This window comes from Mchenga conophoros, linkage group LG4 (genome assembly GCF_057382185.1).
Source record: "Mchenga conophoros isolate Kocher_MC1m ecotype Shallow Benthic linkage group LG4, M_conophoros_male_GT1.1, whole genome shotgun sequence".
NCBI lineage: Eukaryota > Metazoa > Chordata > Actinopteri > Cichliformes > Cichlidae > Mchenga > Mchenga conophoros.
Genome location: NC_140529.1, coordinates 12,079,361 through 12,091,648, shown reverse-complemented (window position 1 = coordinate 12,091,648; position 12,288 = coordinate 12,079,361). Strand labels below are relative to the sequence as shown.

Sequence of the window (12,288 nt, the reverse complement as noted above, 5' to 3'; positions counted from 1 at the left end):
AATCGCGCATGAGTGAAGCCGCTGCTCCCACACTGACTGTAACGCAGTCGGTTCTTATTTTACTGTTATGCTGTTTTGTGGATCATAAAGTTTAAAACTACTTATAAACACACACACACACAGAAAGTAACTCCACCAGAGTGCCAATTTCGGGTCACTTTTGCCAGTCCAAGCCCGGATAAAGGATCAGGATTGGAATTGTGACATTAAAAAACAATAATTGCTAAAAGAAATTTAATTTGTAATTCCAAATAAATTCTAAATGCATTTAGGGCATTTTTTACTCACTTTATGTCTCTTCCACGATGATATTTCTCTCTCTGGAAATCGCAGAGGAGACTTCCGGTTTGGCGGGTCGTGTGATGGCTGTGTAGGATAGTTGCTCCTGACATTTTTTCTACCCCAATTTACCTAACTCGAAACATAAAAAGTTTGGATTTATCTTTGTGGGGTACTATACCAAGGAATAGAAATGCCCAGAAAATCCAAGAAAAAGGATGTAGGAGAACGTACTGAAGCGGAAGAAGATGCTTCGTCGCAAGCTAGCAGCAATATGGAAGAAGACCAGCAACCCGATGCTAACGCCACAGCGAAGGACCACCCAGCTACGATGGACATGATATTAAAAGAATTACGTGCTTTTAGAAAAGACACAAATGATCAGTTTAATGCTATAAGGGAGAAGGTCGTCGGCATTGGTATAAGACTCGACGAAGCAGAGGGACGCATAGACGTAATGGAGACTCGAATCCAGGCCTCGGAGGAGCTGCTAATTGAAATGGCAAATTTTCAGTTGCGATGCGAATCTAAGCTACTGGAATTAGAGGGACGGTCACGTCGCAAGAATCTTAGAATATATGGCGTGAGGGAAGGGGAAGAGGACAAATTTCCATCCGTTGTCAATTTTGTAGAGGTTCTATTTGAAAAGACAATGAGTCTCTCCCGCCCCACGGTGTTGGGAATTGAAAGAGCACATCGAGCCGGTGGCAAAAAACCCCCGGAAGGAGCCCCTCCACGCTCAATTGTAGTTAAACTCGTAAGTTATCGTAACAAAGAAGACATTATTAAGAAGGCCTGGCAGGCTAAGGGCTTCAACTTTATGGATTCTAGGATATATGTGGACAATGACTATGCCCCGGAGATACAAAGAAGAAGAAAGGAATATGCGACAGCGAAGAAGGTGCTTAAAGAGAACAATATTCGCTTCCAGACGCCTAAGGGTGTTCTACAGAGAGGGAATTGTGACATACAACACGGCGCACGAAGCGACTACCGATATGGTGAAGAGGGGATTATCGGTAGAAGTTGTGAAAGACAGAGACTCATTCTTGGATCAAATAAAACAGCACACTTGGCAAACAAGTACGAAGAAGAAAGGTGGAAACTCGACTCCAAAGCTGGGTTTCAAGGAACGCCTTCAGATATTTAGGCACCAAGATGACAGTGGATAAACAGATAAACATAACTGTATGTTATGAACTTGCATGTTCAACTTTTACATTTAGCTCACAGGAATCTATCAAAGAATCATCTTACCTGATTCTTTGAAAGATAGCATATTAGTGTATTTCCTAAAGTGCTGAACACACTACTGTCTTTACTAAAACGTATTCCAGTTATAGTTATATAATGGACATAATGTGTTGACTCTCAGCTTTCATTTGTGTGTCAAATTCAATGAAGAGTTTCAGCTCCTTAATGCAGGTCACCCTCTTTTTAAAGGGGACCAAAAGTAATGGGACGATTGACTCAAAGGTTATTTCACAGACAGATGTGGGCAATTCTTTCTTTATATCATTATAAATTAAGCCGATAAAAGGCCTGGAGTTCATTTGAGGTGTGTTGGTTGCATTTTGGAAGATATTTCCATGAACAGACAACATTTGGTCAAAGGAGTTGCCCATGTAGGTGAAACACGCCATCGTTAAGCTGGGAAAACAGAAAAAAACCCATCCAAGAAATTGCTATAATATTAGGAGTGGCAAAATCTACAGTTTGGTACATCCTGAGAAAGAAAGAAAGCACTAGTGAACTCAGCAATGCAAAACGACCTGGACATCCATGGACGATAACAGTGGTGGATGATTGCCAACCGAGTGAACAACACTCTCCAGGAGTTAGGCGTATCGATATCCAAGTCTACCATAAAGATAAGACTGCATGAAAGTAAATACAGAGGGTTTACTGCAAGGTGCAAGACCTCAAGAACAGAAAGGCTAGATTGGACTTTGCTAAAAAAAAAAACAAAAAACATCTAAAAAAAAAGCCAGCACAGTTCTGGAAAAACATTCTTTGGCAGATGAAACCAAGACCAACCTCTACAAGAATGATGTCAAGAAAAGGCGTGGAGCAGCTCATGAACCAAAGGACAACGCATCATCTGTAAAGCACAGGGGAGGCAGTGTGATGGTTTGGGCGTGCATGGCTGCCAGTGGCACTGAGACACTAGTGTTTATCGATAATGTGACACAGGGCAGAAGCAGCTGAATGAACTCTGAAGTGTTCAGAGATGTACAGTCTGCTCAAATCTAGCTAAATACAGTTGCGCTGGCTTTCGTAATAGAGATGGACAATGACCCAAAACATACAGCCAAAGCACCCCAGGAGTTTATTAAACCAAAGAAGTGGATTATTCTTGAATGGCCAAGCAAGTCACCTGATCTTAACCCAATTGAGCATGCATTTCACTTGTTGAAGACTTTGCAGAGAAAGGCCCACAAACAAACAAACAAACAAACAAACAAACAAACAAACAAACAAACAAACAAACAAACAAACAAACAAACAAACAAACAAACAAACAAACAAACAAACAAACAAACAAACAAACAAACAAACAAACAGTAACTGAAAGTAAAGGCCTGGCAAAAAAAAGGGTTCCCTCATTAAAAGGAAGAAACCCAGCATCTGGTGATGTCCAAGAGTTTAAGACTTCAGACTGTTATTGCCAGCAAAGGGTTTTCAACCAGGTATTAGAAATGAACATTTTATCTTCAGTTATTTAATTATAATGAAATAACTATGATAATAATAATAATATTTATTTTTGTCCAATTACTTTCGATCCCCTGAAATGAAGGGGTTGTGTTAAAAATGCTTGTAGTTCCTCACATTTTTATGCAGTCCTTTCTTTTAACCCACTAAATTAAAGCTGAAAGTCTGTACTTCAGCTGCATCTGAGTTATTTCATTTAAAATCATTGTGGTAGTGTGCAGAACCAAAATTAGAAAAAACTTGTCTCTTACCAAATTTTTATGGGCCTAACATTCCCAGCATTTCCATGTTTATAATTACACATCCCTTAGTTAGCTAAAACCCACGAAATTCCCTGAAAAGATGGGGGACTCGACCTCAGTGGTGGCAATGGGCCTGAGAATAAGAAATATGAGGCCAAACATGATTTCTGATTTTTTCCTGAATACAGGCAGATACTTTTCTTAAATTTATTACGAATATAATGTAATAAATTCTTTTTCTGATGGCATCCAGACTTGATAGTGAAGATGACCAAGTACCTGATAAAATGCAACACTTCCATAGTAAGACTGGCATGTCTACACCCGCTGAGGGGCACAGTGATAACAATGAGAGCACAAAGACAGAGGAGCCAAATACATCCCAGCCTGGCCAAACAGAATGTAAGTACCATACTGAATAAACTTAGTCTGCCTGCACACTCGATAGCTTTGTTTTTAAAATCTTTTCTTTCACTGAGAATTCTCCTGCTTTCTTTGCAGTAGCAGACAGCAAATTCTGGAATGTATCTGAGGGAGCTGAGCCATTCCTGTCTAAAGTAAAACCAAAGGAAGGTTGCCAAATGGAGGAGGAGGAGGTGGTGCTGGACAACGGGGAGGGAGAAAAAAAGCCCAAGGGAAAGGAAACCAAGGAGCCTGAGAGAGATGTGTACACCTTCCCCGGAGACTCAGACCAAGAGAGTCCCCCTCCTGCCCCCTGGGCTCATTGCACATTCATTCAGCGGTGCAGAAAAAAGAGGGTCTTGCTCAGGCCCTTCTCAGGACTTGGCACCTTAAAGCGTACGTTGCCTGAGACTGCCAAATTGGCAAGACCTAGTCCTCAAAAATCTGAAACAGTACAGCTAAATCGAGGTGGAGGGGTTTATGACTTTGAGGAGGTCAGCTTTGGAGAGGGAGGGGTGGAACCCATAAAGTTCAGAGACAGAGGTGGGAGAAGAGACAAAGAAGGAGAAGAAAGTGGAGCGGAGACAGATAAAGAGATTTTCACGTGTGTCGAGTGTAGCATTTATTTTAAAAAGCAGGTCCACCTGCAAGAACACATGATTGAGCACAATCAGAGTGGCGCAGGGGGTGTCAGGCGGTTAGGAAAGGGCAGCCGCTTTCGGTGCACTGAGTGTGGATGGAACCTGCCAAATCGACTTGCACTTGCTGACCACCATAGAAGGCACGAAGAGTCACGACTGAAGATCCTGGAAGAAATTGAGAAACTGAATGAAAATGGGAAAGCAAAAGAATTTCAGACACTGGACAGCAAGGTGTTGAAAAATAGAAGCATAGACCCGACAGTTATAGAAAATACTGGCCCAGGCTCAATACTAAGCAAGGTGGTAGACCCAGACACGGTCAAATCTCCACCTCTATCGCCAGTGTCAACACTGGATATAGACCCAGGAGTCCTTGACCTAAATACACCCCTGCCAAATTCAGTTCGAACTCCAACTCAGACCCGAGCTCTCTCTGCCTACCGTCGCCGCTTTATCTGTACCAAGTGTAACTTCAGCACAAGAACATCCCAAGCACTAGCTAATCACTCCAAGACCCACACCAGGAAAAAGCCCACTCTCCAGTCAGATTCTTCTTCCTCTGGCTCACCACTGAGTTTGGCATCTACTTCCCTGACCTGTGGTCACTGTGGCTTCCTGACCTCAAGTGAATCCATACTGAGGGAACACCAGGCACTCGTTCATCCAGGAGAGATCGACGAGTCTGGACAGCGTTTAAAGGCTAGTATGGGAGCAAGAATTTTTAAACCCAACCTAGACCCTGAGTTCGTCTCTGAATCCGGATCTCAGCATGACGCAACTCAAGGCAAAAGCCAGCGAGCAGTTACTGCTTCTGATGACAGCAGAACACCAGACGGCACTACAGCTCGGCCTGTGAGACAGGTGGTCTGTAACAGGAGATTCAGCACAAGAGGCAAACCTTGGACTGATCTGGCCAAGCTTGACACCACTGGGGATGGTGAAAAGCTGCCTGAGAGTGAAGAGGAAGAGCAGGACCAAGATCAGAAGTCAGAGTTTAAGACAGAGCTGTGTCGGGAAGAGGAAAGCTCATCAGTGGCAGTCAGGCCTCAGACTAGAGCACAATCCAACATGGGTGAGACTAAATAAGAACTCAATTGTTAATTTCAGAGTAATAGTTTACCCTTGATTGATAGAAATGACAAAAAATTAGCTAATTATTATTATTATTATTTTTTTATTCAGATTTCTGGATGCGCATGCACTGCCTGCTGTTTGAGTTAGATTTCGTGATAATTTTAATCAAAAGTTCATTTTCTTTCCTTGATAGATGATGGCTCATCGCTGCAGAGTGCTCCATTACCGCTCCCCACCAAGAAGAGCGAAAAGGACGATGACAAGAAGGAAGCGGAAAAAGACGGGAAGGTTTTCTTTCTGAGGAGGAGCACCAGGGTCGCTGCCGCTCCTGTAGAAATTGACAGCGACGACGACGAAGACATTGACGAGGAACGCGTGCGACGTTTCCTGTCAGAGGGCGTCCTGGATGAAGACAAAGACGAGATTGATGAGGACACAGAGGCGCTGAAGAGCGTGGAGAGGAAATGCCCCTACTGCCCCGATCGATTTCATAATGGAATTGGGCTTGCCAATCACGTGAGAGGCCACCTGAACCGTGTGGGCGTCAGCTACAACGTGCGTCACTTCATATCCCCGGAGGAAGTCAACGCGATTGAGAAGAAGTTTTCTTATCAGAAGAAGAAAAAAAAAGGTCAGCACCCTGTCGCATGTGTTTCTTAGACTATGTAGATGTCTTTGCAGATTTGGAACCCTGTCTTTTTATTGTGTTTGGAGTAAAACATCTTTACAATGAAGACTCTGATGTAGGCTATCATATCTCACTTTAATACCCTTTTTTTACATTATACAAGGTTTTACATTTTTTTCATATTTGTCTCCGTGTTTAATTTTTTGTTGATGTGATGAACACTTTGAGAAATGTATATTGAATTTCTATAATATAACTGGTAAGTGGTTTATAACCTACCGGCTAGTTCTCTGGCTTAAACCATGTCCACATATTTATGGCTATTTTTGTAGCTGATGTTCGCAGATGTTCATGTAGCTAATCTGATAAATTTACATGTCAGCCACTCGTAACCTTGCTTCAACTGTTCACCTCAAAACTGAGAGAAGTTAAAACTTAGAGGCCCAAGTTTTCATAACCCTAACCCAACTCTAACCCTGTATGAACATTTTTTGTGTGTTAGTTTTCTTTGTTCTGGAATTGCCAAGACTCGGAAGAACAATTCAATAATTGGCTAGTGTTAGGGTCATCATCACCAATGATGACTTAAACCTCCGAAAGTTAACCTGCATGTCTCTTCCCGTGTTTTCTTTGTTTACGGTTTTTGGATTAGTTCAAGTTCAAATTCAAGTTTATTTATAAAGCACTTTTAAAACAACATCTGTTGACCAAAGTATTGTACAATAAAAATAGTCAAGGCAAAAGACATAAAATAGGATAAAGGTAGAAGGGAATAGAATTATAGAATGATGATAAATAAAAACAATAGTAACAGGCTCATACTGATTTAAAAATGAGTCTTTAGATGGGTTTTAAAAGTATCCAGTGTTGTGGAGGTCCTGATATGCAGAGGCAAAGTGTTCCACAATTTAGGCACAGTCACCACAAATGCCTGGTCTTCTCTGTGTTTTAATCTGGACCTCGGGACGACTAGGAACATTTGGGCCGCAGACTTCAAAGATCTCGCAGGTGTATACCAGGTTAGTAGATCAGAATTACATTTTAATAAATGCAATCCGACTTTCACTTTTTATAGAGACTCTTTACCTTCATATTCTGCTTATTAACAAGCAGAAAGCAGACGCCAGAAAGTTTAATCTTTGATCTGCATATTCATATCCAGATATCTGTTCCTACAGATAAGTCCAACAATAACCCAACAGTTGGTGGAGGCATGAGAGATTTCACTTGAGACCACCCAGATAGGGGTGCTAAAGGAAAGTTCAGTACACTAATGAATAGAATTCATCTCTTGAGAGCCATGATTATTCAAAGTTTCATGGCAGTTATTTTTGTGGTTGGCTTGACCAAAGTGGTAACTCAGCAAATGACCAACAGACCAACACACCAGCATTGTGGTGTGTGGGTTTTTAAAAGGAAAAGTTGTTCCAACAATTTGTGGGGGTCACAAAACAAACAAACAAAAGGTCGGGAACCATTAGCATGACATGCCTTACTTTACATTCAATCATTTGCATTGCTTCTTTCCCCTGTAGTTGCCAACTTTGACCCGGACACTTTCAGCGTGATGCACTGCGAGTTCTGTAGTGCTGGCTTCGATACCCGGGCTGGCCTGTCGAGCCACGCTCGGGCCCACCTCCGTGACTTCGGCATCACTAACTGGGATGTTACCATCTCCCCGATCCACATCTTGAGGGAGCTGTTCTCCAGCAGGCCTGACCTCGTAATCCCCACGGCTCCCCCTCGGAGTTCTGGCTCTCCAGTGGAGGAAGACGAGGACGATGATGAAGACGAGAGAGACCTAGAGGATGAAGGGGAGGGAATTGTTAAAGTAAAGCTGGAGGAGGAGACAAGCGAAAGGACCCTGAGTGCTGCTGTTTCTGATGTGCTGCCTTCAGCATCTCCCCAATCCTGGAAGAAGCGGGACGGAGCAGAAGAGTGTAAAGGTGAGTTTCTATTATTGGTCCATCTTTAAAAATGGCAATGTGATAAACAGACCTTACTTATTGGTTGTGTGATTAATCTGCTGGCTGCTGATGGCTCTGATGGGTCACTGCCTTGTCCACGTTTGAAGTTTGAGCTTGGCTCTCTGTTGCCTCATAAAACCAAGATAGAAGGAGATAATGATAAAGCAGTTAGAAATGTGTTTTGAAGTTACTGCCTGTCCTCGGTGGGAAGTACTGGAGTCAGGTGGCTGCTGAGAAAAATCAGTCTTTGCGCGAGTGTGTGTGTGTGTGTGTGTGTGTGTGTGTGAGGGAGAGAGCTGGAAAGAGTGAGAGAATCCCTGATGCCCATGGTTGATGTGGCACTCGGTGCATTTATCCCAACCTCCGCCTCCACTCGATTGGTCACGCCTTAGCTTAGCGGTGCATATGGGGGCAAAATGGCTGCTTCCACCTCCCCGCAGACCCAAACAATAGCGGAAAAACTGTCTGGCTTCAGCTGCCGGGAGTCCGATGCACTGCGGTTGCGGACCGGTGAGTACCGCGCGCCGTAATTCCCGTGCACCGCGTGCCCTCGGATCGCGCGGCGGCTTCTTCGCACTGCACGTCTGGCGCCGCATCTTCTGTCACAATGTAGCCAGATAACAGCCATTAAAAAGAAAGAAAGAGAGAAAGAAAGAAAAACTCTTTATCACGTTGGAGACCGGGTAAAAAAAATGAGTGTCGCGTGCAGGTAGCCTGTGACACGCATGTCAGAAGCTCATAAAGCGGGTCATTGTTATTGTTTCGGGTTTCCTGATTTTGCACGCGGGGATAGATTGTGTGCATTTTGGCTGTTGTGATACTATTGTTGCAGTTTGTTTTTTCTTTTCAATACATATTTATGTGAGTGTGTATGTCTGTGTGCTTTCCCCCCTCTATTATACACGTATCGAATGACGTCCAGTATTTCCAATGCTGCAGGATCTCTAAAATTACCTACAGTTGCCCAATCCTCGCCATTTTACTTTGCTTTGATTTTTGATAGAGGACACGCTGTGCCTTCAAGTGCATGCTTTTGTGCATGTCTCTTTTTTTCTCCCCCTACAATAAACTGACCGCGAGAATAGTCGGGAAACGTGGTAACTTTGTTGACCCAAAGTAGCAGCAGTTAGTAACTGGTAATCTTATTGCAACTTATCCGGATCAACCAAGTATAATGGAAGTATCACTTTTACTTGGAAGTGTCGGGTTGCTCACTCTCTCTCCGCCCGAACGGGCACAAAGTTAGCGTTTGCCACTTTGCCTCCGATCTTAGAAATTAGCCCTGTGATTATTTGGCGTTGTCTTTAGCATAATAAACGGTGTTATAACGCTGCGTTCCGGGGTGTCACATCGCTGCTCTTTTACAGTCAAGAGATGAACTGACAAGCGCAGAGCCGCCCACCAGACAAAAAGCATTGTCTGTCTCCACGTCTCTTTTGATTTACCGATTTGTCGCAGAAAATGGCACTTTTGTCCCAGGAATGTCTGACTGCGGGGAACCAAGACTGCCGCGTTTGTTTCATACTGTAGTGCAGTTATTACTTTTTTTGTTTTGTTCTTTGGCTTTTTTTTTTTTTTGACAGGGATTCATTACTTGAATTGTTTTTATGCATATTTCCCCCACAGAATGCATTACAACGCGCTGCTGTAACAAGGAGGGAGAAAATAACAGGGCATTGAGCTCACAGGACTGAGCTGATTTTTCAGCTCACAGCCTGATTCTTTTCTTCTTTTATCCACATATACATGCATTTAATGCGTGCATATGCGTTTGATGAAGTTTATTTATTTATTTCCCCCAATGTATAATTAGCTTTGAGATGCATCCCTCAGACTGCTATTTAATGTGATTTGTCATGACATTCATCACTTAGCCTAATTACTGTGGATTTTCTGCACTTAACACGGATACGGTTGTGTTTTTAGGCGATGACGAGGAGGGAGCAGAGGAAGAAGATGAGGAGGAGCTGCAGCAGCTTTCAGCCCTGGACGGTTTGAGCTCAAGCCCCGGGAAAACGGGTCCGCGCGGCGTGAACACGGACAGCCTCTCTCCTGGGGAGGATGCAGACACCGCGGGTGAGGCAGGAATGTGGGAATGCTGACCTCAGAGTGTTTACAGGGGATTGGATTTGCTACAGCCAAGCCTCATCATAGCTGTCAGTGGGAAAACTGTAGTGGTAACAGAGATGCTACAAGAGAGGGGGTTATCACAAGGGAAATCCTGAGAGGAAGACAAATCTTTTAGGGGGTAATTAGAGCACCCCTAGTACTGTGTAAGTGTATTCTGGGATATCTGTGGTCTCTAGAATAACCCGAGCCACCTGCTGCTGGTTTTAAAACTGGGGTGGCTGTCGCTCAGGAAGTAGAGCAGGCTGTCTGCTAATCTGAAGGTTGGTGGTTCAATCCCTGACTGCTCCAGTCTGCATACCAAAGTATCCTTGGGGAAGATACTGAACCCTAGGACCTGGTTCATCAGAGTGTGAATGTTAGATTATGATGAATGTGTGTGTGAATAAGGCTCGTAGCATAGATGCTTTGTATGCAGAGTAGAAAAACACCATGTAAGTGCTCAAGCTGCCTAAAAACAGATGTCATCTGTAGCGGTTTGAAACATTTATAACATTTGTAAGACACAGCTTATTACCCAGTCTTATGCCGTCTTTCACACTTGTGCAGACAACAACTTGAAGTGTGAGGTGTGCGAAGCTCAGTTTGAGACCAAGCGCGGCCTCTCCATCCACGCCCGCTCTCACTTGCGCCAGCTGGGCATCACCGTTTCAGACGGCAGCGGGACCTCCATTGAGCTCCTCCGCCGGATTGCCAAGGAGCGCAAAATAAGCTCGTCTCTTCAGGAGCCACTCATAGCTGAGAGCCCCTCCCCGTCCGTTGCCCCAAAAGATGAGGACATGGACTTAGACGAGAAACCCATCCCTCTGTCCCTCTTGGCCAAAGCAGCGAAAGCAGTGCCGCTCTCGTCCTCCTCCACACCTTCTCCGGGCGCCTCTCCAGCTCCGGCTCACTCTGGCTCCCCTTCCTCGGTAGTGAAGAAAGCCCCCATTTCCTCTCTACTACCTGTGTCTTCCCCCTTGCGCTCTCCTGAGCACAAGGCAGGGGGCATGAAAAACTTGACCTCTAACCTCTCCGGCTCAACAACAGCCAAACCCCTCTGGGCGCCAGAGGAGAATGATGCTCCTCTTAACCTCAGTAAGTGTCGCTGTCCTAGCTGATGATTGTTTTATCTTTTCATTGCTTCATGTTTAGTCATTTCTTTCTTCTGTTCATAGCACTGGAGGTTGACCCCAACAAAGACATTGTTTGTCAGCTGTGCGGCGCCTGGTTTGAAACCCGGAAAGGCTTATCCAGCCATGCTCGAGCTCACCTGCGGCACTTTGGGGTGGAGTACTCGGAATCCAAGGGGTCTCCCATCAGCCTCCTGAACCGGCTCATCGACACGGATGACTTTAAGCACAAAGCCAGTGCATTGCAGCTCGACAACCACACAGAGCCACGGAGCCTCGCCCCCACTACGCTCTCCTCCTCAAAGCCATCCTTGCTGACACTCTCCTCCTCTTCCTCTTCATCACTCCTGTACAAGGTGACCACGACCGGGAGTGGATCAACATCCAAAGCTACCTCTTCCTCTGCCTCATCTATACTTGGCCCACCTGCCAAGCGTCTCAAGTCCTCTTCCATGCAGGTCTTCCGCCTCAGTAGTGGGGAACTCATGGCCCTTCCACACAGTGAGTGTTGTAGTATCCATGAAATTAGACGATTTATAGAAGCATAATGCTTTCTCTGTTTAACGCAAGGTCAAACCTTCTTGTCCCTAAGGTGAACCTCCAAAGGAGATAGGCTGTGAATTCTGTGGGGAATATTTTGAGAATCGCAAAGGGCTGTCTAGCCACGCTCGCTCTCACCTGCGTCAGATGGGCATTACCGAGTGGTCCGTCAACGGCTCTCCGATCGACACCCTGAGGGAGATCATCACGAGACGGGGCCTGCCTTGCGCCCTCCCGCTAAAACCTCTCAAAACCCCACCGCCATCTTCTCCAGGACCGCCTCGTTCCCCCCTTTCGGTGTCCTCTTCTCCTTCAGCTACTCTCCTCAGTCGCCTGCCGTTCGCCTTCGCCCGCCCCTCCAGTCCTCAGCCCGCCGTGTCCAAGTCGAGCTCGGCTCCATCGACGCCTTCTAGCGGGCTGATTCTCAAGCTGAAGCCGGAGCCGGTGCAGGTAGAGGTCACCACGCCTGGAGCTGTGGGGAGATCTGGAGGGTTTTCAGCTGAGTCTCTCAACTATAGCTGGAGGAGCTCTGACAGTGCGTTTCCTCTCAACTTAGGTATT

At 45.0% G+C, this 12,288-nt stretch overlaps 1 protein-coding gene across 5 annotated transcripts in view; it reads left to right on the top strand.

Annotated features, from left to right (window-relative positions):
• wizb (WIZ zinc finger b) overlaps positions 1-12,288 on the top strand; it is a 30,912-nt gene that overhangs the window by 2,894 nt on the left and 15,730 nt on the right. For all 5 annotated transcript variants that reach the window (XM_085270339.1, XM_085270337.1, XM_085270340.1 and 2 more), the window contains exons 5-12: positions 3,490-3,638; positions 3,738-5,351; positions 5,547-5,984; positions 7,517-7,927; positions 9,875-10,024; positions 10,625-11,152; positions 11,233-11,688; positions 11,780-12,283. In XM_085270339.1, coding sequence (XP_085126465.1) covers positions 3,490-3,638; positions 3,738-5,351; positions 5,547-5,984; positions 7,517-7,927; positions 9,875-10,024; positions 10,625-11,152; positions 11,233-11,688; positions 11,780-12,283 — 4,250 coding nt within the window. The remainder of the gene's footprint in view (positions 1-3,489; positions 3,639-3,737; positions 5,352-5,546; positions 5,985-7,516; positions 7,928-9,874; positions 10,025-10,624; positions 11,153-11,232; positions 11,689-11,779; positions 12,284-12,288) is intronic.